Raw genomic sequence first — 26,362 nt, 5'->3', positions numbered from 1 at the left:
ATTATTAACTAGAGGCCCAGTCACAAAATTCATGCACGGGGGGTGGGGAGGTGTCCCTCAGCCCAGCCTGCACCCTCTCCAATCTGAGACCCCTCTTGAGATATCCGACTGCCCGGGCAGTCAGATATCCCTCTTACAATTCAGGACTGCTGGCTCTCAACCGCTTGCCTGCCTGATTGCCCCTAACCACTTCTGCCTGCCAGCCTGATCATCCGTAACCACTCCCCTGGCAGCCTGAATGATGCCTAAGTGTTCCCCAGCTGGCCTGGTAACCCCTAACTGCCCTCCCTTGCCAGCTTGGTAACCCCTAACTGCCCTCCCTGGCCGGCGTGGTCACCCCCACTTCTCTCTCCTGCAGGTCTGGTTGCCCCTAACTGTCCTCCCCTACAGGCCTGGTCACCTGAACTGTCCTCCCCTGCAAGCCTAATCACCCCTAACGGCCCTCCCCTGCTGGCCTAGTTGCCCCCAATTACCCTTCCCTGCAGGCCTGGTCCCCCCCAACTGCCATCCCCTACAGGGCTGGTTCCCTCCAACTGCCCACCCTGCAGGCCTGGTTGCCCCAACTGTCCTCCCTTGCCAGCCTGTTTGACACCAACTGCCCTCCCCTGCAGTCTGGCCACCCTTAACCGCCCTCATCAGGCCAGCAATCGACCACAACTACCCTCCTCTGCAGGCCATCTTGTGGTCGCCATCTTGTATCCACATAGGGGCAGCCATCTTTGTCCACATGGGGTGGCCATCTTGTGTTAGAGTGATGGCCAATTTGCATATTACTGTTTTATTAAATAGGATACTTATAAAATAACCATAATGCATATCCTCTTTATACACTAAGGGCTTCACCAGGGCAGATACTGAGATTTACTTCTATTATCTCCTGCACCTACCTTCGGGTGGCATGTAGTAGGAGTTCAAGAAATGAATAAATCATTAACTCCCTGCATTCAACGTCTGGACAAAAGACTCAACAGTATGAGGAAGGCACTTGAGGCAATAATAAAAAGCAAAAATATTGCTAATAAAAAGTAAAGAAGAATAAGATTCGATGGTGGTGGTAGTCTGGGGAAATACACTTTCATACACTGTTAATCAAGACACAAATGGTACAATCCTTTCCCAAGCTGATGTATCAACATCTACCAATACTGTTGACAAATTCAGGGGCAACAGTTGTGCTACCAGAGAACTACAGCAGGGAAACTCACTGGATAACCTGAGAGCAGATCCAGGTTTCCACAAAGCCATACATCAGCTGTGGGATCAAGAACAAATCCCTGCACATTTCTGAACTTCAGCTTCTTGCTCACAGTGATGGGATCAAGTAGGTCATCTCCAGGACCCTGTGCAGCAGGCATAAAAATGGGAGCCAGAGCTCTTCAGCATCTTCTGTTAGTTTAGGGCTGACTCGTGTGAGTATAGAGGTGCCCAAGTTTCTAAAAGTCTTCATTCCAAAGACTTATTCCTCAGGTACTCTTCGGAGAGATAATTGAAGCCTCAGACCTCTTCCCCCTCACTGACCTTCCTGGTTCAGAGGATGGAGAACTTCATTGCATCCAGCACAGAAACACCAGAGACAAGCTGCTGCACTCCAGGACCAGGTTCAGGTGCAGCAGGTAGAGAACAGCGTCTTTCATTTTCTTCCACCTATCAGGTTGCTACGAAGAGTGGGAGACCCTGCTAATGCCATGTCAGAAACCATCAAACAATTATCCAAATAATGGAAAATCAGATCTAATCTAATCTAAAATCAACAAAATTCCTTAGAGTTTTTCCTAAATAAAATTAATAAGTGGAGCCGAAACCGGTTTGGGCTCAGTGGATAGAGCATCGGCCTGCGGACTGAAAGGTCCCAGGTTCAATTACGGTCAAGGGCATGTACCTTGGTTGCGGGCACATCCCCAGTAGGGGATGTGCAAGAGGCAGCTGATCGATGATTCTCTCTCATCGATGTTTCTAACTCTCTATCCCTTTCTCTTTCTCTCTGTAAAAAATCAATAAAATTTATTTTTTAAAAATTAATAAGTGGATAATAACTGAAGATATCAGCATATTCATGAGTTCTTTTATGGTGGGCATACTTTATAGTACTGTTATTGCAACAGATTACACCTAAGAGGCTATAACAGGCACAAAAACTATGTAATCTTCCATTCTGTCTATCTCTTTTATACCAAGATGTCCAGAAACTCACCATCCGGCAGCCTCCATCAGTAACGAGATCAGTTTTGGCACCACCTCCTTGACGCTAGTCCTCTTGGCTACTCAGGTGTCTGAACATTCCTATGAACACCCACTTGCCCAGGATACTCACTCAGATTTGTGGCCCTTTCCAGAGTCCTCCTGACTCTGGATTCCCATGACCATATTCAGCAGAACATAGTTCCACAGATGGTATCAGGTCCCTGCTCAGAGAGACTGGTTAATGTGTACCTTCAATGCGGAACTTGGAACCTTTTACTGTCAAAACACCGTAAATCTTCCAGAAAGGTGTTAAATTCCCTATTTATTTTTTGCAAAGCATCATATTCCAGGCCTAATGTCTGACAGCTTATGCCTATCCTTTGAGATCCTCAGGAAGCCCCTACCTCTGGCTTCTGTTTTAGAAACCTCGGTGAACATATGACGGCCCTTTCTCACTTAGAGCAGACCTAAAGATTCCAAAATCCCTTTCTAAGTGATGCTAAGCATCCAGCATTTTAAAACTCACTAAGATGTTTGTTGGAAACGACCTAAAGTGCACTGCCCAATCCACAGACACAACAGCAAGACTCACAGAACTCCTGTGAGCTGAAACCTTTCTATATTAGATACTCTGTTTCCCCGAAAATAAGACAGTGTCTTATATTAATTTTTGCTGCCAAAGATGCACTAAGTCTTATTTTCAGGGGATGTCTTATTTTTCCATGCGCTAGGTCTTATTTTCGGAGGATGTCTTATTTTCGGGGAAACACGGTAGTAACTACCTCTCTCTTCCAGCTCCACCCGAGACTAGTGCTACTCAGAGTAAGTCAGGGATCATAAGATAAACATGCATGGTTTTGAAGCTCTTATAAAATGAAGCAGGTCCAGCTCCCTTCTCTCTCATTCTTTCCCCTCCACTCTCTACTGGGCCCCTCTTCAGACTCAGAGCAGCTCACTGCAGCTGCTCTGCCCTGCACACAATCTGCCCTTTGACCTTCATCTCTGTCCTTATTTCACTCTAGGGATCAAATCTACCTGTTAATTCCCTACCTACTCCAAACAAGTTAATATCCGTGACCTAGCCCATGCTGGTGAGAGTGTGGCTTCTGGAACTAGAGCTGCAATTTAAGATAGAAGTTGCCATGGGCATCAGGCAAGGGCTAACCAAAGGTCTGAACCATCTGATCCCTGGCCGGTGAAACTCCTCTATTCCAATAACTTAATGTGAGCAGTTGTTACATAAGAGAGGCTATTGTTCTATTTTTTAAAAAAATAAGAATGTATTCATGAATTACTTGTGAAGTTAGACTGAGATATGTAGGGGCTAAAAAGAAATATGCAGTATATTATTGATGGGAACACAGTTACCCACAGCTCTGAGGGTTTTACGCAAACAGTGTTCTCTACACCGGGCTACAATCCCACCTGTTTCACTAGTCCTTCATTTCCCCATGTGTAAAATGAGAGGTTGGGCAAATCAGGGCTGGCACTCCTTTACGTCTAACACTTGCAGATCTTGTATCTACCAGGAGCTACAATGGGACAGGTCAAGGGCCATGTTCATACAGGACAAGGACAACATTCCGCTAAATGGAGCATCGAGTCAGGAGGGGGGTTCGAGGATGAGGAGGAAAGGACATCTATATCATTCATTAAATAAAGGAAACCTCAAGTCTCATGTTATGATTTAAGAGGAAATCAATCATGACTGTTTATGTTTAACTTATGATGGTGGCCATAGCCTGGCTATGCTTTAAATAAAAATTATTATTCCTAGATAAAAAAATGGAACTATTATTCCCAAAAATGGTGTGCTATTGTTGTTGTGTTTTTCAATGAAATTTTGCTACAACACAAATTATAGCACCTTAACAAGAAGTATGAGCTGAAACAGAAGTGCCAGCTCACAGATCTCAAGAAATGGTCCGAGTTGCTTACCACATACAGTTGTCTATACAAGATTTGACAGAATCACTTCTTCCTCCATGTCCTCATTTATTTTATACTAACTCTAATCTGGCAGCTCTAATGGCTAAGGAAAATAGATTAACAATAAAAGTGTATGATCTATTCTGATAGATCATAAACTTTTATTGGAATATGAATTTAAATGAAAACAAATTGAACTAGGATTATTTCTTTCAGAACAAATCGCCCCATTTTCTCCAACACCCTACCCTACAACAGAAAAACACAATACACGTTACAACCACACATGCATTACCTTCCTAAAAAGAGGTAACTTGGACTCTGCCAAGGCTAACAAACAAACAGATTTGGCTCCTGGACAACAGCTTAAACAGTCCATTGGGGTAACACTGAAGATGGTTTGGGAATTAATGTACAGACTGACAAACCTTGTTTACTTGAAAACTTAATACACAACAGTTTCAACACTGACAGCCTCTGTATCAGAGGAGTCTTAGGAAATCTCCAGTGACTTATCTCCCATTATCTTTTATTCCCAAGTGCAAATGAGTCATAATTGAGCTTAAGTGGGGGAAAAAACAACAACTAGGAAATAAGCAGCCCAGATTCTTTTGGATTCTAAAATTGGAGATAATTTTGAAAGGAATGAAATGGGTCTAAAATGTCCTTTAAACCCAGAGGGAAATCAGTGCAGCATCAACTTATCTCTGGTACATAGTCAAGAAAGCCAAGCTCGCAATGCAGCAGGAGAATGGGAACAACACACCCTCCGCATTCCACAGGCATGTAGTCCCTCGACTAGGTTGCGGTTGTGAATGTAGTCCTTCGAGCACAACAGCAACCAAAGGAGCACACGGGTGTCCCTTGCACCCCAGCACACGTTCTTACCTCTAACATGGGTCTGGCACTATCATGGACAGACAGGATGTGGGTCACCTTGTTCCTGCTCAACTGTTCTGCATCTCTGGCATCTGTCACAGAAGAAAAAAATGGGCAAGTCATTACTCTGCAAGTGACTGATTCCTCCTCACGTCTAGCCAGAAAATGCCCCCAAAATGACTTACATCTTTCTTTCTTGAAACTTCAGAATTGACCATACCCAAAATAATCTAGGTCTAGGGACTAGAGGGCTATCTCTTTTATGTGTTTTGCAGATAACTATGTTAATTTCTGACTGGCTCAGAATGTGGAAAGGTACTAAGATAGATAAAGACTGTGATCAAGGAAGTGAACCCATGAGATCAATTTGTAGGTGATAATTGTTAAATTGTAGACTCAATAAAACACATAACACTAAAGATGTTTAAAATGTATTAAAATTGCCTTTTAATGATTAATAATCCAAGTTAAAATTAATCACAAAAGACTCACTACTGTGTAAAAATATAGGAACCTGCCAGAGATGACCGTGCCTTAATGTCAAAAGTAGGAATGGGTCCAGACATACAGACAAGACTGTGGTTTACATAGATTCACTTTAGGGCAAAAATAAAAAATGGAACATTTTCTATAAATGCTAAACAGAATTGTACCTAAGTTATGAGTCGGCTATTAAATAATCTGCATATGACACTAAGGAGACACCCATTACATTCCTTTCCAAAGTAGAATAAAAACTGTATGAATTTCACCATGCTGTAACCCATCTCTAATTCATGAAACAGGTCCAGCAAGAAATAAGGTGGTCACTTGCCTCTGTCCTGGCCTGGGCTGAGCTTTTTAAAATTATAGAGGATAAAACAGACAGAAAGTTAACTGTTTAATTATCATGTTTCTGGAGAATATTTAATGACATTGGAAAATGCTCAGGATATAATGTTAAACAGAGGATAAAACAGGTACAAAACTATAAATACAATATAAATAAAATTTGTAAAAACACATAAAGATAGACACACTTAGGTGGGTAAAACTGCTGTAAAGAATTAGCCCCAAAAATGGTCATCTTTAAGAGAGGTAATTATAAGCGTTTTCACTTTTTTTCTTTTTTATATATTTTTAAAAAATTTAACATGCTTATGAACTATTGGGAGGGAGGGGTTGCTTGTTAAACAGGCAGATTTCTAGGCTCCAACTTAATTCAAGGTCTAAGACAGGGCTGAGGAAAATGCATTTCTAATTAGCTTGATGATGAAACAAAACCTAAGAACACTGTTGTAAATATTCTGCAACGAGCATGCACCACACTTAAAGAAAGAAAAAACTTTAAAAATATTAAAATATTGGTTTTTAAGACTCTCTTAACTGCTCTAGCCATCTCAAGCTTCAAATTCAGATATGCACAGCAGCCATCTCCCTCACACACAGAGGACTCCATTCTGACCCTCCCCATTCAGCTATCTATCCTGTTTCCCCGAAAATAAGACAGTGTCTTATATTATTTTTTTCTCCCAAAGTTGCGCTACGTCTTATTTTCAGGGGATGTCTTATCTTTCCATGTGCTAGGTCTTATTTTCGGAGGATGTCCTATTTTCGGGGAAACACGGTATCTCCAAGGTGCAGCCCTTAGTGAGCTCTGAATTAGGCAGGAACTGGAATCATTTGGGATCCACAGGCTGCCAGTCTCCACATTCTCACCAAAATGTGATTCTCAAGTTATCACTAGAGCTTTTGTGAATCTACAAGTGAAACAAGAGCAACTAAAGCATCTAGTGTTCACAGAGGAGACATACAGAAAGGCAAGGGAGATGGGCTCTTTAAGGCAAGCTGGGGACACTCAACGGCAGGAGCTTCCAGATTCTGATCCTGCCCAAGATTTGAATTTAATGGTCAATATTTGTTTAAATATAGTTTTTGTCTTTTTAAAAACATCTTTCTGGGATCATTCATGTGCCATAGAATTCACCCTTTTAAAGTGTACAACTCAAGGGTTTTAGCATATGCGGAATTTTTAATTTCACCACAATCTAACTTTAGAACATTTTCATCACCCCATAAATATGCTTTTGTAACACAGATTAAGATGAACAATAAAAAAAGTGGTTTGGGAATAAGATTACACATATTTGCATAGAGAAGACCACTCAACACCACAAATAAGACACTGACTTCAAAGAAAATGGCAGTTCCTCTCTCTGCCACCATCTCCTTAGACCCTGGACTTCTTGTCACCTGTCTCCTTTACCCCCCCTCCCCCCCATCTCCGACACTCTTCCCTCCCACAGGTCTGTTTTATCAGGCCTCCTGAAGATGAACTGTCTCCTTCACACAATGGGAGCACTAAAACAGAAACACCCAACATATTCTTCTCTGCTACTGAATGTCCCCTGCCTCACAGGAGGAAAACTCCACCATTTACTGGGTGAACATAATGGAAGGAGCAGGTGGATTCCTATAAGATACTGTCCTAAAGGGCAAAGTGACAGCCTCATGCTTCCTTAGGAAGGAAAATTAGCACTCTATATTGACACAGAAGATGGACAGGGTAAAAAGTCCCAAGATGTTAGAGATGCCAGAATGGCTATGGGAAATAAGCTAGTCCAACAAAGTCAAGCAGAATTTCTTCTGAATAAAATTAACAAAAATATATTCAAAGAAGAATTAGAAATTAACACTAGCAACACAAATGGTCAAGAAAAACATAAACTTGGGAGGAAAGAACTTCTTTGGCAATGCCTGTTCAATACTCAAAGCACCTGCTGCACTGTTTGTGAATTCAAAAGGATGGCCATGCAGGGTGAGGGGAATAGGAGGGGAGAAGAAACGTCTCTGCTATAAAGAGACCAAATCCCTCTGCTCTGAAGCCCAAGCCATGTTCCAAGTTATTTCCAAAACAACTTCTGCCTCCCAAGCTGAGAATCTGCTGAATGATGGGCAAGAGATTCCAATCCATTTGCACTTATGCTTCACATTGTAAAACTGAAAGACTTCTAATTACAAATTACTACACATTGTAATAATTGTCAGTGGGGTGAACCTTTAAATAGACCTATCTCCTACCTGGATTGGGGGTCAAAATGGGGCAGTTTCTACCTTTTCCCTTCTCTACCAATCTGGACTCTGACATTTATTGGTCCTGAGCTTTGGCAAGTTTTTCTGTGCTTCACTCTTCTCACCTATTGTATAATGTTGGAAAATGGCAAAAAGTACCACATCAAAGGGTTGCTGGAAGTACTAAATGATATAAAATGCTGAGAACAGTGCTTGGCTGGTATATGGTAAATGGTATTGTTGTCATTATTATTATCATCGTCATCATGACCAGATTAAGTCCAAAGTTAAAAAGAAAGTGAAAAAAGGGAAGTTGCAGTGTGACATGCAGAGGATTCTAATGGAAGGAAGAAAAGGAGGGAAGGAAGAAAGGAAGGAAGGAGGGAGGGAGGGAGGGAGGGAGGGGCGAGGTTATCATCAGCTCTCACACTGAGGTTGCTTAAAGTATCAAGGGCAAACATCTGGCTCATGGGCTGTGGGGTAGCTGAATTCCAAGACAAGATCAACTCTGCAGGAACTGTTCCCCTGCTCAGTACATGCTCGAGGGCCAGGCTACATATCCACATCAGACTCCTAGCACAGTGCCTTGCAACAACTGTGTGGAATAAATGAGTAAATTCACAGGCAACTATATAGATACAATACTTCTTCCCAGCTTCTTGTGTAGATAAGCCTGACACTTGATGAGTATTTAAGAAATGCCTGGTGAATTAGTATGTGAATAAAACACAACCACAGATCAACCAAAGGACTTGTATGCATGCATATAAGCCTAACCAATGGACACTAGACAACAGAGGGGTGAGGGCATGAGTGGAGGGAACAGGGGAGGTAATAGGGGAACAAGGACACATATGTAAAACCTTAATCAATAAAGAAATTTGAAAAATAATAATAAAAATAAAACACAATCACATACTAATGTTAGAATAGCTGATGTCAACAACAAAGAATCACCACCTGAACAAAGACAGTGTGGTTGATGCAGAACTCTCTAATGGGTGAAACCCACAAAGCAAGAATCCTGGAACCAGGAAGGTTTCCTATGTCACTGAATATTCAGAAAATAGGTACAGATTTTAGTAAAAAAAGAGTGTTAAATCTTTACTTAAAAGTTGTGCATAATGTCCCTTTATAAGAAAGTAACCTTCTATGTGTAAGGATAAAACTATCACAAACTGTTGGCAGAAGTATTTAATTTGATTAGTATTTATTAAAATGTTTTTTATTGATTTTTAGAGAAGAAGGGAGAGGGAGAGATAGAAATATCAAATGATGAGAGTCATTGATTGGCTGCCTCCTGCACGCCCCTACTGGGGATTAAGCCCGCAACCCAGGCATGTGCCCTTGCAGGAATAAAGCCTGGGACCTTTCAATCTGCAGGCCGATGCTCTATCCTCTGAGCCAAATCGGCTAGGGCCATGGTCGGCAAACTGCAGCTCGTGAGCCACATGAGGCTCTTTGGCCCCTTGAGTGTGGCTCTTCCACAAAATACCACGGCCTAGGCAAGTCTATTTTGAAGAAGTGGCGTTAGAAGAAGTTTAAGTTTAAAAAATTTGGCTCTCAAAAGAAATTTCTATCATTGAACTGTTGATATTTGGTTCTGTTGACTAGTGAGTTTGCCGAGTAAACCTCTAAAGAAACTGGCTTTTTAATGGATTGGAAACTGCAGGTTTCTTCTGTGTTTTCTGGACTTTACTGAGCACCTCCCTACCACTTGGTGCTTTTCCCAAACTACAAAGCTCACTGATTTAGGAACTCCAGTACTATTTTTAATGAGTTCTAGTAGCAATTAGCAGCTAGCTGTCAGCTTCCCGTGCTTAATTCTCTTTGAGGGGACTAGCAAAGTTGGGAGCTTTCTGGGAAAAAGAGGAACAATTATTATGCAGAGAAATCATACAGGTTGTTTTTACAATTAACTTGATTCTGAATCATGAATTTAGGCAACAACCAGAAACTAACAGCAGTGTGTGTTGGACTGCTTGAGGAGGGTGGAGTCTCAGATCCTATGATGAAAGTTGGCTCTGAACCCAACAAGGCTGGCTGGTTTCTGCAGGTTTCCTCTGTGTATTCTCTCCTGTTCTACACACCCTGTCTCCATGCTGAGGAACCAGTTTTCACTAAATTCACTCAGTGTCACACAGCATGGGCACCCAACCCTCCTTGGAAATAAAAAATCTGTTTGCCATCATTCACTTGCTCTTTAGGTTTCTACTGACCTCTGTGACCACAGAACATTTTGAGACAGATAAGCTAAAAATAAAAAATCAATAACTGACAGCAAATCAAACATATCTTAGCTAATAAAGAGGGAATATGCAAATTGACCATCACACCATCACAAAGATGGTGGCACCCATAGCCACAAGATGATGGCACCCAGTCCCCTCATCCCCTCAGCCCCGCTGGAGTCCCACAGTCCTTTTGGGGCAGCAGGCACACAGTGTAGCAGGACCCACCCTCAGCCCTCCAATTGCCTAGGGCCAGCCCAAGGCACAGGTAAGCCTCTGATGGTGGCTGCCCAGCCGATGCCTGAGGCACAAGCAAGCCACCGATGACGGCTACCTAGCTGACACCTGAGGTGCAGACAAGCCTCAGACATCGGCTATCCAGCTGCCTAGGACCAGCCTGAGGTGAAGGCAAGCCTCAGATGGCAGCTGGCCAGCTGCCTAGGTGGGCCTGAGGCATAGGCAAGCCTCAGATGGCGGCTGCCAAGCTGCCCAGGGTCCCCCAAGGCTCAGGTAACCAGGGCCAGCCAAGGCTTGCACTACCAGCAGTGGCAGCAGCAGAAGTGTGATGGGGGCATCACCTTCCCCTGATGGCCAGGTCACCTCCCACCTCTGAGGGCTCCTGAACTGTGAGAGGGGGCAAGCCGGGCTGAGGGACACCGCCTCCAGAGCATGAATTTTCACACACCAAGCCTCTAGTATTGAATAAGCAGCAGAAAATATATATGAAAAGAAAAGTCAATACAAGATGAGAATAATCTGCTAAAATAAAATTTTCTCTTAGTTTTCCCAGGTGATAAAAAAACAGATTTCTGAAAATTTATTAATAACTAGAAAAAAATGATAAAAGATTATAAATAAATTACATGGCTACTAAATGAGTCTTTCAGCCATCTTCTTTATATCATGTTCGAACATGTATATAGAACTAAAATGAAGGTCAAAGGTCCAATTGGAACCTGCAAGCTCATACCACTCAGTCAACACTGGCCAAGAGGGTCCAGTCCAAAAGGGGTCTAACAATAGTGGTGGCCACCTCCAGACCAGACTTTGAATAAACCAAGTTTATACCTTGTTTCAATCATGGGTGAGAAGGCTAAAGCTGACCTCTTAAAAAGCAAACTTACCTTTGGGTGGGAGCAACCCAAATGTCCATCGATAGATGAATGAATAAATAAAATGTGGTATATACATAAAATGGAATATTATTTAGCCTTAAAAAGAAAGACAATTCTGACACATCAGCATAGATGCACCTTAAGGACATTATGCCAAGTGAAACCAGCCAGACACAAAAGGACAAATACTACATGATTTCACTCATGTGAGGCCCCTAAAGTAGTCAGATTCATAGACACAGAGTAGAATGGTGGTTACCAGGGGCTGGGGTGCGGAGAAGGGGGTAGTGTCTAAAGGGTAAAAGAAAAGTCAACATAAGATGAGAATAATTGACTTTTCATTTTATTAAAAGTAGTAATTTCCAGGTGGGAAAATCAAACGGTTCTGGAGAAGGATGGTGGTGATGCTTACAAGCAATATGAATGTAGTTAATGCCACTGAATTGTACACTTACAAATTGTTAAAATGGTATATTTTACATTATACATATTTTACCACAATAATACAAAAGAAAAGAGAACTCACCTTTGAAGTTGCCAATATACAGGCCAGGCAGGATCTAGGGAAGAGACACAGACCAGATGTGAGTGTTAGGGACCTAAAACTGACAGTGCTTTGAATATAGAGGCTGAACCCTCAGCAGAGTAGCTGGAGCACAGGCTTATCACCTGCCACATCCACTCCCAGCACCTCCCTAGATGGATATCACACACAAGCAAGCATCCTTGTCTCCAGGCTCCTGCCTTTTTCCCATGGCCAATAGTAAGCCTTCCCAAATAACCTATTGATGGTCGCATGTTGGTGCCCATCTATTTGTGGAACTTGAAAGACCAGGATTCTCCATGACTCCTCCTTTTCTCAGTATACTCTTCACACACCCTCTATACCTGCTGCACATACAAGGCTTCTCTCACAGCTCTAGCAAACCTGCCCTCTGCTGTCTGAGGCCTTTGTGCATGTTATTCCCACTGTTAGGCAGCTATGACTCATGCCCAAAGGACGCCTGTCCTGATCCCCAAGTCTGGAGTAGACCCTTGCTTCAGTGCCCACAGTCTGCTATGCTCTCCTTATAGTGATGCTATCACGGGCACTACAAGGTGAAGGTCTGTGCCTGCTGCTGGGCTGGAAAACTTTCTGGGCGGCAAACATATCCTGTCACTCACAGCCGCACACCCAGCTCCTGGCTCAGGGCTTGGCCCATGATTATCATTCAACAAAAAATTGCTAAATGAATGAATGGACTATCTAAATGGGTAAGTTAATTAAGAACATGCATTTGCTCCTAAATGTCTACTTCTCCTAAGACAGTGTTTTCAAACCAAACTATCCACCAGAATCTGTTAAAAATTCAAATTTCTGGACAAGCCCCCAACCCCCATATAAAATGATTCAGTAGATCTGAGATGAGAACAGGGACTTATTTTTCACTTTGCAAAAAACGAAACCAGAAAATCATTTTTGTCTTTCCAATACATTGTATGGAAACTCTAAAGTCCAATTAGGGACACTGCTGCAGAAGCTACAGTACCAGACAGATTGCTCAGTGCACACAACACACAGGTATTGATGACACTTCCCTACATACCCCCAGTACCCAAGCAACACCCTCATGTCAGCACCACTACCCTGTACCCGGCTCTGCTCCACGCTCCCTATTTTTTGCTCAATTCCCTAAGAGACCTGAAAGCAGCACCCAGTGACGTTCTTCAGGGCATGGATTTTATTGTGCATCTTTGCCTTGCTAAAAACCAATGGCATATGCACGAACGACCTTGGGGCCTGACCTACTCTATATAAAGCAGCCACATTTGGGTTCTCTTGTTGAGACCACAGACCCTGATGTAGGCCTTTAAATCAAGAAAAGATACACAATTGCAAATAAGTTTCACAGACCATCAGGCAAGTCACCAACTAGCAAAGTCCTACCCACCCTGAAAGCAGCATCCCCACTGGTACTCCAAGGACCAGTTGGAGGTTACTCACAGGAGACTCTTCCCTCCTCTGGACTCCACTTAGCACTTCCTTCGACTCCTCAGCCCTCCCCTCTTACTTACTGCAATAACTTCCTAGACATCTCCCTACCTCTGAACTTGGCAACTCCAAAAATTCCTCAACCTACCTCCAAGGTGCAAAGCTCATCATGTGATATTTCAGATTAAGATCTTCTTAGGGCTCTAAGTAGCTATCAGGATGACACCTACATATGACACCTCAGCAAGTGAGACTGCAAGGACCGAGGTTGCTATGTCTATAGCCTCTGCCCTATGCCTAGCACCTTCCCCCATATTCTCCTCATCCAAGGGAGACATAGGCCAGGCCCCCCAACCCAGCACCCAGGTTTTATGGGAAACAACCCAATTTTCAAACACTGTCATCTACATTAAGAAAAACAATGTTAAACATTTCGATAGGTAAGTAAAACACAAGTGCAGGCTGACTACTGCCCACAACAGTCTAATTTACCTGCTGCCTGCATCATATGTGTGAATATGTTTCTCTAAACTCAACTGGTTTCCCTTAGATTGATAGGTACTCAAGTACTAGTAAATGTTTTTTTCAATGAGCAAATAAACAATATGAATAGGGTGGGAGGAGTCAAAGCAAGGAAAGGAGAAATATGAAAACAAATGGTGAATGAAACCTGTGAGATCAAATTTTGTCCCTTTCTGCCCTGGCTGGTTTCTGTCTGGGGTCAGTGAACCAGGCTGAGGCACTGGGGCTGGGCTGATGAAAGCAGCATCCTGAGGGATGCCAGGGCAAGAGCTGGCAAAAACAGAGATCTGAGCTTACCAAAATCAAGAAGCCAACTTACTAAAGTCATTTAAGATGCACATTCTGTATTCAGTTAAGATCTTTTTAAGTAATATAAGGAGAGAACAGAGTAATGTCAGTAAACTTTTAACTCAATTTTCAAGACCAGAAGAGTAAACTAGAGTTTCAAGGGCTGGAAATAAAAAGCAAATTGCTCAATCTCAGTTTCTGCCACATACAATTACAAAACAAGAATAAGGACGGCTGAAGGATTGACCACTGGCAGGGAGAAAAATTCCATTTTTGTTTTCTAGGAATAAAAGCCCATAAATATTTAAATTTCTATACCAATCATACTTAAAACTGTAATTCAAACTTAAAAAACAAAAAATGTGACCCTATTTCTCCAATATTATTGTTACTAATAATCCCTAAATTCAAAAAACGAGACAAATGGAAACAAAATAATTTTCCAGCAGATAGATGCTTGTAGAGGAGCCCAGGAGAGAGTTGGGCATTCACCTGGAACAGCATGAACAGTGAATTCACACCTGGTAGGAAGTAAGGACAGATCAAGGGGAAAAGGTAGTAAATGTAACTTGGGAATATTCTGTGACTCTAAAAAAATAAGTTCAGAATTGGTCCTAATCAGTTTTGGGCCTTGGGAATAACTATCCCTTCCCTTTGCCAAGGATATTCTTTCCCCATTGTTCCCCTTGGTGGTTCTTGTCACTTAGGTCTCCCATGAGATGACAGCTCCTAGGGAGGTCTCTCATGACTACAAACTCCCTGCCACCTCTACTACATCACCGCTTTATTTTCTTCATTGTATTTATCAAGACCTAAAATTATTTTATTTGCTTACTTTTCTGATTGACCTTGAAACAGGGTTTTGTATCCTGCTATGTCCCAAAAGCCTGCCACTGAGTCTGGCACATGAAGAGATAATCACTGAAGGAAGATGCTGACACTGCTGGCCAAAAGATTCTTACTTTTGTTAAAGGACTATCTGGAGATAGGTAATGATAAGGCAGTCTCCTTCTGCAGTAATTCTGAGACCATTCTAAAAATTTTCCATGGTTGATGGCTCCCCTTGATCAATATTGTTCTCATCCACACCTTACTAACACTATTCATACAGAAATACATGAAATCAAATCCTTATCTGCAAGAATGATCTTAAGCACAAAAGGATACTGTTTCTAAGGCAGGAAATATTTTGAGTTTACTTTTTAAACATTTCTTAGTATTTCAGGATGCCATGGAATCTAAGACCACAACCCAAACAGATATAAGGGAGAAAATTCCTGATCAAGCAGTAGTACAAGGTAATGGGGGTGAAGGAAGGCTTATAATTCTCCCTCGGTCAGAAAGGACTTTCTGAATTTTAAAGCCACGGGTGAGAGGGAGAATTCTGGAGGATGCCTAAAGGGTTGAATGTCACAGACTTTCTTAATGCCATGTGGCTAAGAACATAACCAGTTTGCACCTACAAAAAGAAAAATCTGAGAATACTCTTGCGTGCACTTACAGGCCTTAAGCATCTGTTCCTTCGATATGAAATGAATCTGCAATGCTGAAAAAGAGAAAATGTGCAGGTAGTGTAGAGAAGATAGAGAGACCGCCAACATAGTGCCATTTGTCCATCAGCCCCACAGACACAGCTGTACAGGTGTGCCACTCACAGTGCACTTACCTCCCACAGAGGGAGTACTCTCTGTAATTTGCTTCGGACCAACTTGGATAGCACATTATTTCCCACTATAGGATCTAACACAGTGCCTGGACGATAGCAGGTATTCAATAACATAATCTGATGACTGGGTAAATGGACAACTGAATAATTATGAAGGAAGTGAAGTCAGGTGCCGCCATGTGGAAACTGCAGCATCTAACAGCACAAAGATGTCTGATCTTCTAACTCCTTCCCATACTAAACAGTGCTTCTCTACCTCTTAGGTCTCTTTGGCCTTTTAAGAATGACTGGGTTCCAGATTAACACAGGTGTCAGGAGATTCTGAGTGAAGAACCTTAAGTAAATAATTCTCAATGAGGGATGACTTTGCCCTCCAGGGGACATGTAATAGTAATACGTGGGCACATTTTAGTTTTCACAAGTGGAGAGGGGACTACTGGCATCTAGTGGGTGGAGGCCTGGGATAGTGTTAAACCTCCTACATAGTGCACAAGACAGTCCCCACAACAAAGAACGCTACAGCTCAAACTCAAAACTGAAGGCTGAGAAGCCCTGGTCTCTGCCTTGGGGGCTGATCCCCTGAGCTATTTCCCCTTGAACTATACTCCTTTAGCAACTATACTACCTTATCTTCCTAAGAAGAAAAGAGCTATGCTACCACAGGTGTCGACCATATCCAAGGCAGATGCCATCACTACTGTAACTACTGATGTGCCAAATCCAAGTGCAGATTTGCACCTTATAGTTGGTAAAAATGTCTTTTCATCAATTCTCATTTGCTTCTCTCAAGAATCTGGGCAGAAACTGGAGGAAGTATTATTGAACTCATTTTAGAGCAAATAGGATATTAGATAAGTTACCCACCGTCCCTATGAATCAAGGGAAATAGAGAAACCAAAGCTCAGAAACATTTACAGTAAAAAAAGAAGGAACTCTTACCATTTACAGCAGCATGGATAGACGTGGAGGGCATCAAGCTAAGCGAAATAAGCCAGTCAGAGAAAGATAAATATCATATGATCTCACTCATTGGTGGAATATAATGAGTAACATAAACTGAAGAACAAAAATAGAGCCAGAGGGGGAAATATACTAGAATATAATAGAAGTAATCCTGTTATTAGCAGATTTTTAATATTTCCCATCATACTATATTAGTACAGTTTTGGTAATATTGTTATACTTAAAATCCTTTTATTCTTGAAATATTAATGTTTATTATAGTAATATTATATGTAAGATAATTTTTCTTGAATTGGTGGTTATTGCATGTAACATATTTAAAATCTCTTGAGATATTAATGTTTATTGCAAGTAACGGTATTATATTTAAAAAAAAAATTTTTTGAAATAAAAAAAACTAAAAGAAAAAAAAAAAGAAACATTCATTAACATTGTTCAAGATTGCAGCATGAAGCAGCAGAATAGGAGACACTTTAAGTCAGGCTTTTTAGTAGCTTGTCCCTCTTTCTTTTACAATGTGGGCTTCTCATCTAAAAGTGATGCACTAATTGAAGTGTTTGTCTCCTATTACCATAAGCAAGTTTCCCATGAAATACTGGACAACATCCCTTTATACTCGGAAGGTTGCTTTTAGAGGACACAGAGCAGAGTGGGAGGAAGGAAGAGACTACCAGACTGGGCAGCTGGGTGCTGGATGAATTGAGCCAACCATTCAGTCAGGGGGCGAAAATACATCAACCAGAATACAAGAGCCAGAAGGTGGTACCATATTAGCACACTTCTAGGTCATTAGTTCAGGTTGGAGACACATTTGGGCCCGTTTCTCCAATATAATGCAGGCTAGAAAAACTGGATATTTGTTTTTAATGGGGTATTATAATACTACTTAAGGTTAATAAGATGATAATGAGATAGTCATTTTCTTTATAGGTCCTCCCGAAAAGATTTGGGGGTTTAGACACTTGAGAGAACTTTGAGTCAATTAGGAGTTTGCAAATGCTCCACAGAAACATGGTAATTTGAATGCAATAGCCTATTCGGTTTTACTCTAATCCTCAACAGAGACATTTCGTCTGACCCTTTTAGCAGCACAGAGGCACTCTGTGTTATGGCTATGAACCCAATCATTTGGCTTAGAGTTCAGGCTCTGCCACTCACCAGACAGGCAACTTTGGGCTGGTCACTTAAACTCTGTGTACCTCACCGTAAAACAGGAATACAAATAACAGTATCTACTGGGCAGCGCTGTGGTGAGGATCAAAGGTAAAGTCTCAAGACTTGCCCTGGCATACAATAAGCTCATTAGTGACTATAATTTTGACCAGTTCAGAGAATCTATTTGGGAACTGCACAAAAAGGAATGAAATGATAGTTTTAGTTGCCTCCCTTTCTCTCCTTTTGCTTTATTAATGTCAACCATGAAGAGAGGATGTGGCTTTCCTATTTTGCAATTAATTTGGAACTCTGGGGAGCTTTCTCAAATTATTTTTTTGCTATCTTTAGAATTCATGTGGACTGAACTGACATCCCAGGTAAAGGAAGGGCTTCTCCTATCCTCAAAATCAGTGGGAACTGTGCTCCAAACTCAGTCCTGCCTCTTCCTAGCATTTGGTAAGACTTTAATCATGCTACTTCATCTCTACCAGTCTCCATTTCCAATCTGTACAAAAGGAAAAGACAGGCTGTAGTGAGGCTTAGATTTTATAAACTGCAGGCACATATGAGGCTCAAAAAATAATAGATCACAATTGCTGTGTTCTCTTTCTGTATTTCCTCATCATCTTCAATTGCCCAGAACAAAGAAGCCTTTCTTCCTTATACTCTGTGTAACACACTGTGTACACCTAAGATGGGCATGATGCTCTCCTCAAGACTGGAACATATGGATAAGATCCTCTCGAGGGCATGAAATATAAGTAAAAACTCCAAGCAGTCAGAATGGAATCTGCATTGTTTAGTTCATAAGTTTTCTTTGGCCAAGAATGACTAATTTGGCATACTGGAAAGAAATCTTGTCCCAGTAACCTCAGGACACACGTACTGTCAATTACATTTTCAGTTTGAAGGGCATCATGTATTACTCATAAAAGTGCTTAGAAAAGCATTTCTATGGTTAGCACCATATAATAATTCCACTGATCCTGCAAATCAACCTTATTTTTTTATAGACAGGGAAAATATGAAGCCTAATTCCAAGTCACACAAAGACATGAACAAACTCTAGTTAATGCTTTTAATTTCTGGCTTCCGGCAGCCTACTTTGCCACTAATTAACCTTGTAACTTTGAGCAATTCATTCTGACCTCAGCTTAAACATCTCTGCCCAAGCAGGATCCTTGGCCTGGCCTAAATGATACTTCAAGCTTTCTCTCATCACATCTACTTACTCCACGTTCCTGAAATTGCCTATCTTATCCTGGAGCTTGTATTCCTCCCCATCCTGTGTTTATGCAGGTCTTCTCTCTTTTTCTCTCTCACACACACATATACACACGTTGTGTAATATAGTAGCCATTAGCCACAATGGCCGAGTACTTAAAATGAGATTTGATTTACGTATAAAATATACACCAGACTTTGAAGATGTAGTACATAAAACTGTAAACCATTCTATAAATAATTTTATATATTGGATACATGTTGAAATGACAAAATTCTGAATATATTTCAGTTGAACAAAATATATTACTAACTTTAATTTGACCTGTTTCTGTTCACTTTTTTAATGTGGCTACTAAAAAAATCTAGATTAAATACTTGGCTCACCTATTTCTATTGGGCAATCGCTGGTCTACACTGAAGGCTCTGTCTGTGTCATTACCATCACACTTTCACCCCACCCACTCAACTAGCACAGCACCTGACTACAATAGCAAGTACACAATACATATTTGTTGAATTAAGGATATTTCTAAATCTGTCTGTATGTTTCTCCATCTCTAGATTGGAGATAGTGGTTCTATTTACAACACAAGATGGTTAGGATAGAATCATAAAGTAATACTTTCTTGAAGGGTAAATTCATAATGTGACTTTTTGCTAAAAAGCTTGAAATTAATTTTGAACTCTTGGACAATCATTTGTATTTTGAAATATGTTCTTTTGAGTTATAATATAAATGTAATAAATGACATGCTGAAAGAGCTGGAGAGTAAGCAATTTAAGTGGGAAATACTGTTGAAAGAACCAAAGGAAAGCCGAGGTATGACCACAGTTATTAGGAAAGCAGACAGGGCCCACAAACTTGTGAAAGTGGCTTTACTGTTGTTCTGTGTTAATTTAATAAGGGGAAGACTCATGCATGGTGCTGACATAGGGCAAGTGGTTATCCAAAAGCCAAATAGTCTGTCTCCAAATTTGATCACTACCCCACCATCCACTCCCCTAACCCCCAACAAAAAAAACACCACACACACAATGAATACAATTCTGGCTACCAAAAAACCCTCAGATATGCAAGCCCAAAACACATAGTTCTTTCATCAACTGGATCCGCAGAACACAAGAAACAATGTGGGCAGGTGGAGTTAAGAAGGTACAAGGGCTTCTTCTACCATAAGCCTCTTTTCCCATCTTGTCACTTAACACTCCCTAGCACACTTTTGACACTCCAGCTAAAGGAACCAGGTCATTGCTGACCCCAGTTCTGAGACATATAAAAAAAAGAAAGCCACATTGTTACATCCACCAACCTTGAGTACTGAATGTATGTGGAAAAGTGAGTGGGTGGGATTCAATGGGGAAAGAGAAGCAGACCAGACGCTACTCTCCAATCCAGGACCATTCCACAGACCTGTGACCTTGCGTGTGTTGAGGGTTTTAAAAAAGTTATTGTAAATCTTTTCTTTAAACCACCAGTACCAGATCACAAAACCTTTAACATGAATACATACATCCCAGGCAACTCTGAGCTTAAGAGCTTGTCCCTTTCCTGCCACCTTCCATCGGTGGAAGCAGCCCACAGCCTAGTAGGCAGAAAGGCGGGCAGGCGGCGCGGCCGGAGCAGGAGGAGAGCGCAGCACGGATTTGCAGGGGGCACGCCCGCGGTCTGCCTGCCCACAGGTTGGCCGCGCAGCAGCAGCCACCCACCCAGAATCTGTCAGCTCGGTCAGTGCTCTCAGGTCGCCCCGCCCCTAATGGGTGTTTAAAACACCTGGGAATCGGGCCCGTCAATTCTCGGTCCACAGGACTAGTCTGTGCGCACGAAAAATAAACAAAATCTGTGGAGAAAAGGAGGGTAGAGACTGGAGGACACCTCTCTACTGGTTTCCTAACGACCCCGTGACGACGCCTCCAGAGCCGGGAGTGAGCAGGGGAGGAGGACCGCGGCGCCAAGCTCGGGGCCGGGGTGGGGGAGCGGAACGGCGACCCACACAGCGAGGAGTGCGCAGGCCGCCCGCCCGCCCGGAGGCGGGGGCTGCGCCGGAAGCGGGGCCCACAGGGGCGCCCCCCAATGCCTAGGCCCGGCGCCGCCCCGCACCGCCCGCCTCCCCCTCCACGGAGGCACGTGTGGGGAGCCCGCACTCCCGCCTGAGGGAGGCTGAGAGGTGGAGGCGAAACCTGCACACAGGAGAGACAGACACGTTACCTTGTTCATCCCATTCCCCATGGCGGCCGAATGCGCGCTCCAGCGCCCGCTCCCACACCCGGCTCCGAGGGCGCAGGCTCCCTAGTGGCGGGGCCGGGAGCCGGGGAGCAGGTGGGGCGGGAGGGAGGAGGCGCGGGGAGGGACTGCGTGCACTGACTGTCAACAACAACAACGGGAATCTGGGGCGGCCGGCGGCGCGGCTGGCTCCCCACCAGGCCGGACCCTGGGGTTTTCCGCTCGCCCGCCCCGGACTTCCCGGCTCGGCCGGGCGGAGCGGCGGCGTCCCAGCCGGGAACAGGAGCCGCTCAGCCCGTCCGCCGAGGAGGCCCCCGTCCCCTCCCCCCGGCTCCCTGGGGCGTGTGGTCGGGCTCCGGCGGCCGGCGGGGGAGGGGCGCAGAGCGGCTCCGGCGGGAGGCGGCCTCGAGCGCGCAAGCGCGTCCCCGAGCGTATGGGCGGGGCCGCGGGCGGGCGGGGGCGGGGGCGGGGGTCGCAGAGGAGGTCCCCGCCCGGCCGGGCGTCACGGGCCGCCTGGGGGAGGGGGCAGAGTCACCCAGACTTCCGCCGGCCTCCTCCCGGGACCACTGCGGGGCGGGGGCGGGGCTGTTCCGAGCAGCGTCGCCCCGCCGGGCGGCGGGTGAATCAGGTGTTCATCGCCGGCAGACCCAGCCGGGCGGGGATTTCTGTGGCCCGCCCCCACCCACGGAGACCGAGAAGGCGCGCCCGCCGAGGAAAGGTGGGCTCGGTTACTCATCTCTGGAATGACCCTGCCTCTCTGTGGGGGGAGGAGGTGGCCGCCGGATCTCTGACCTCAGGCCGCGGCTCTGTACATCTAGTGTGTCCCGCCTGTAGCAAAGTTGTTTTGAATATTCAGTCACCCTCACTATACTTTAACTTCTTCCCTGGGGACTGAATCCTTGAGACGGGGGGGGGGTTTCTCAGTTCCATTTCTGTATGCTCATCAATGCCGTGGGCACACTAGGTGCTTAATAAGTATTTGCTAAAGGAACACATGTTGCAGTCTTATATGGCTGAGCTCACCCAGGACCTCATTTCATCTACTCCTTGCTCACCAGTGAGGCCGCATGGTCTTTCTGGGGGCTCCTCAGACCTGCCAGGACAGATCAGCACGTGGCCCTTTGTGTGGGCTGTGCTCTCTACCTAGACATCTCAATCTTAATCTCTTGGCATGTCACCAAGTGTCACCTCAAAGAGGCTTTTCTTGACCATCCAACCTACTAGTAAAGTAGATACTCCAGTCACTACCATATTAATTCTGAAGTGTTTTCTTCATACCATTTAACCATGGCACAACATCATATTGACTGGCTTACATTTTATCTGTCTCACTAGAAAACAAACTCCAAAGGAACTGTACCTTGCCAGTCTTAACTACTATAGTCACCTGGCCTGGCACAGCACCTGGCACAGATAGGGGCTTCCGTAAATATTTGTTGAATAAATTAATGAATTTCAGGAGGATTAGAAAACAGCAGTGAGAAATGCTGACATTTTGAAAACTTGGGAACTCTATCTGGGCCATTTCTTTCCTTGTATGCCACATCTTCTGTGAAACCAACAGTCCACATGTAGGAAGCCATTACTCAGAATGCACCCAAATTGTTTACTTTAGGTAAGATGGGACCCAGATCAGACATCACACTTCCTGCCCCTTGTTTCTGAGTGTTCCTTTCCTACCACCTTCACTTCCTCTTCTCCCTCCTGTCTCCCAGTCATCTGGGCAGCCCACCTCTCTTACTCCTCTGCTCCTCACCATAATTATAGCTCAGATCATCTGCTTAACAGTTTCTCTTAGACTCAGAACCTGACAGGCTATCTTTTAACAGGCAATGTTGGCACTCTGGCCTGCATTTATATTAGCTCTGTAATACCCACATGCTCAGATTCTCCATTTTAGATTTCACATTCTCAATTTTTATTAAATAAGAAAAGAGAAGACCATTAACATAAATCAGAAGAATCAGGTTTTTAATATTTATTATTTTGTGTGTGTGGTGAGGGAGTCTCCATAAAAGACTGTCGTCTTGCTTTCTCCTTCATTCTGTTCTAGACCTCACACCACCTCCCTCCATTATAACAGTTATTATCAGTTTCTCAAGTCTTGCATTTTCTATGAATAAAAAGAAAAGGGAAAGTCTAATCCAGTTTGGCAACAAGTCCTCATTTTTTTCTCTTTCCGTAGTGCCACCTCAGAGCAGAAGCTCTCCCATTGACCCAATTGCCTGTCCACTTCCAAGCTCCATTCCTTTCCTCCTTCTTTTTATAGCTCCTGATGATAAGAAGAAGGGAAGGAAGCTTCACATCTAAAGGAGAATCTATTTGGATTCTCTCATAAAATTTTTAAGGCATGATAAGCTTAATAGAATTTCACTCCATGTAAGATTTTTGCATCCATTTTCTTTCCTACCTTTTTTTTTTTTTTTTTTTGTCTCTCAGCACACTAAAAACTACAGATGTTGGCAACAACTCCTAAATAAGCCTTCCTTGTGCCCAGTGAGAAATAGTCTGTTAGTCATGTGGGCCAGCTGGTTCATACACATGGTTAAGGGCTGGTTAGTGAGCAATTCTTTGAACTTTAAGGTGAGAGTGTGTGATATCCCACAAGCAGAAGCTTAACCATTAAAGTCAGCCACGTCATCAGATGTCATGGATAAGTTCAGAGAATTGAGGTGAATTGCCCAAGTGAGAAGTAATTATATAATCTTCCTTGGTCTTTTGAACATACTGTAATCTAGAGATTCTCAACCTTTAAACTGCTGACATTTTGGGTTGGGTGATTATTTTTTTGTTGTGGGGCTGTCCTGTGCATTGAAGGCTATTGAGCAGTATTCCTGGCCTCTGCTACTGTTTGACAGTAGCAGTTATGACTATCAGAAATGTCTTCAGCCTTCAGAGAGCAAAATGTACTTCCTGCCTCTATTACCTGTATAATAAAGGCACAGAAATGAGATCTCTTTCTTTGTCATTCTTTCCTTCTCTCTTTTTCTCTCTTGATAGCCAGTTAAATCTACACTGATAATGTTAGTTCTTGCAGAATTGTTAGGTTACGCTGTCCAATATAAAACAAATTAAGAAGTTAAAATGAAGAGCTAACCTAGCCAAAGCTTGACTGAAAGTAGAAGAAAACTAGAACCTCATGAATTGTGAAGAGAAAAAAATGGTGGCGTCTAGAATTACCAGATGGAAGCACAAAGCATCTTCTGTTTCTCAAAGGATATCTGGGGGACTGCTGCAGGTCATGCAGAACAGCTGACCATGAGTGTGGGCCCTCAGTGACCTCAGCCTCTAGATGGCCACCGATGTCAGCCTCCAAGCAGTCTTCTGATTACGAACTTGGTTTCTTCTTTACACTTAAGAGATTTGGGGAGGTCAAATCTCGGAGCACAAAAATCTGGAGACTGGCATCAGAGAAGAACAGCAAGTGTGTATCTTGCTGGCAGGGCAGAGATAAAGGGTTGGAGAATCTGGGAGGAGGTAAATGGAGATATGTTAGCAGGCATTTAGTTGGGAGTCAATGAAGTCTGTCAGCATGTAGGACTTCTGGGAGGGTTGGCAGAGGCAAGGCCAGCCTGGGGAGAATGGAGTTATTAGCCAAATTATAGAGCAGAGGATCAGGCAAAGGAGAAGTTAGAGCCCTTGTCCCCCAAAATTGGGTGGAAGGTGACACATTTTCAGCCTACAGGTCATAACATGTATGCCTGTGTATTATCAGTACATCTGGTTTCCAAAGTCAGCTTCATTAGGGTAGGTAGGGCCAATTATCTGTCTTAATACCCAACACCTAAACCAGTTCCTGCAATGTGGAGAAACTTTCAGATGATTGTTCATGAAGGAAAGAAAATACAACTGGGAGATTACTGCATTTGTCCAGGTGTGAGGTTCACAAATAATGAATCCTTTTTTATAGGCCAATTACTCCATCGACACTGTGTTTACCTACTTGTCTTCCTTTTCTAAAACAATGCAATTTCCATCATCTAAGTGACTGAAGTTCTATGGTCCTTTGTTTTTTTAAGCAGATGCAGTGTATGCTGGTGTGTGTGTGTGTGTGTGTGTGTGTGTGTGTGTGTGTGTGTGACAAAAGAGAGAGAGAGGTCAATCTTTGCACACAGTGCTATAACGTGTTGCTGAATGCTCCTTGATTGCAGCCATAGCTCTAATAGTTGGCAGAGCCCAGTACTTTCAGTTGCTCTGCTCTTGACATCATGCTGTTTTTGATCTTTGGTTAAGAAAATACATAGGTCAAGTAAAACCATTCCTGGCTTATGGACATCCATCTTGTAGGTGGGCTATTTTCCTTGTCTGGAATGGTTTCACTTGACCTATGTATTTTCCTTTCTCTGCCAAGGAAGGTCTACCAGAGACAATAAAAAGGTCCTTTAAAACTTTTCATGGATTAATAAACAAAACAAAAAATGTCATGGTTTGTGATCCAAGCTCAAAACAGCAGCCAAAATCTAAACCACTTCTTTTAGACTCAGCAAAATAATCATCTTTTTCATTTAGGTCTGACGACTGGTAAAGATATAATTTGGGCCTTGCTTTCTTACCTTAATTCACCTGGGCACAAAGAAACACACCTAGGAGCCCTTACCAGTTGCCTTCTATATAGTTCCATGTTTATAGTCTCCAAATCTGTATAAAACTTTTTTTAAAGTGACCGTGTAGCCTGCAATCTATTGTAGTATGAGTGGGATATCCCTGGTTGAAGGGCCTCATCTGTCTGCATTTACACCTGCGTGGCCAGCTGCTCTTTTAGAGGCCTACTTCTGCTTCTTCAAATGTCTGCAGGGGCCCAGCAGCCCAGAAGTGAAGACAAGGGGAAATGGCAAGGGAAGCCCCAGCGCTGAGCATTTGAGCACTGACTGGTCAAGAGCAGCCCTCCTTAGAGAAACTAACACCCATCGGCGAGTATTCTTTTAAAGTGTTCCCTAGTGAAGTTTTGTTTGTTTTTCACCC

General features: G+C 43.2%; 1 protein-coding gene across 5 annotated transcripts in view; it reads right to left on the bottom strand.

The window, feature by feature from the left end:
• The window catches only part of DUSP22 (dual specificity phosphatase 22), a 61,656-nt gene extending 39,844 nt beyond the window's left edge, over positions 1 to 21,812 (bottom strand). For 2 of the 5 annotated variants that reach the window (XM_036444750.2, XM_036444749.2), the window contains exons 1-4: positions 21,386 to 21,812; positions 15,670 to 15,714; positions 11,913 to 11,946; positions 4,999 to 5,081 (exon numbers count right to left, since the gene is read on the bottom strand). In XM_036444750.2, coding sequence (XP_036300643.1) covers positions 4,999 to 5,081; positions 11,913 to 11,946; positions 15,670 to 15,714; positions 21,386 to 21,406 — 183 coding nt within the window. In that variant the 5' untranslated portion in view covers positions 21,407 to 21,812. Of the gene's footprint in view, positions 1 to 4,998; positions 5,082 to 11,912; positions 11,947 to 15,669; positions 15,715 to 16,773; positions 16,797 to 21,385 lie in introns of those variants that run through there. The other 3 variants (XM_036444753.2, XM_045584199.1, XM_045584200.1) reach the window with 3 other exon arrangements.
• Positions 21,813 to 26,362: the final 4,550 nt, after the last annotated feature.

This window comes from Pipistrellus kuhlii, unplaced genomic scaffold (assembly GCF_014108245.1).
Source record: "Pipistrellus kuhlii isolate mPipKuh1 unplaced genomic scaffold, mPipKuh1.p scaffold_m20_p_2, whole genome shotgun sequence".
Taxonomy (NCBI): Eukaryota; Metazoa; Chordata; class Mammalia; order Chiroptera; family Vespertilionidae; genus Pipistrellus; species Pipistrellus kuhlii.
The sequence above is the reverse complement of the archived record's forward strand: the minus strand, read 5'-3'. Positions and strand labels throughout refer to the sequence as shown.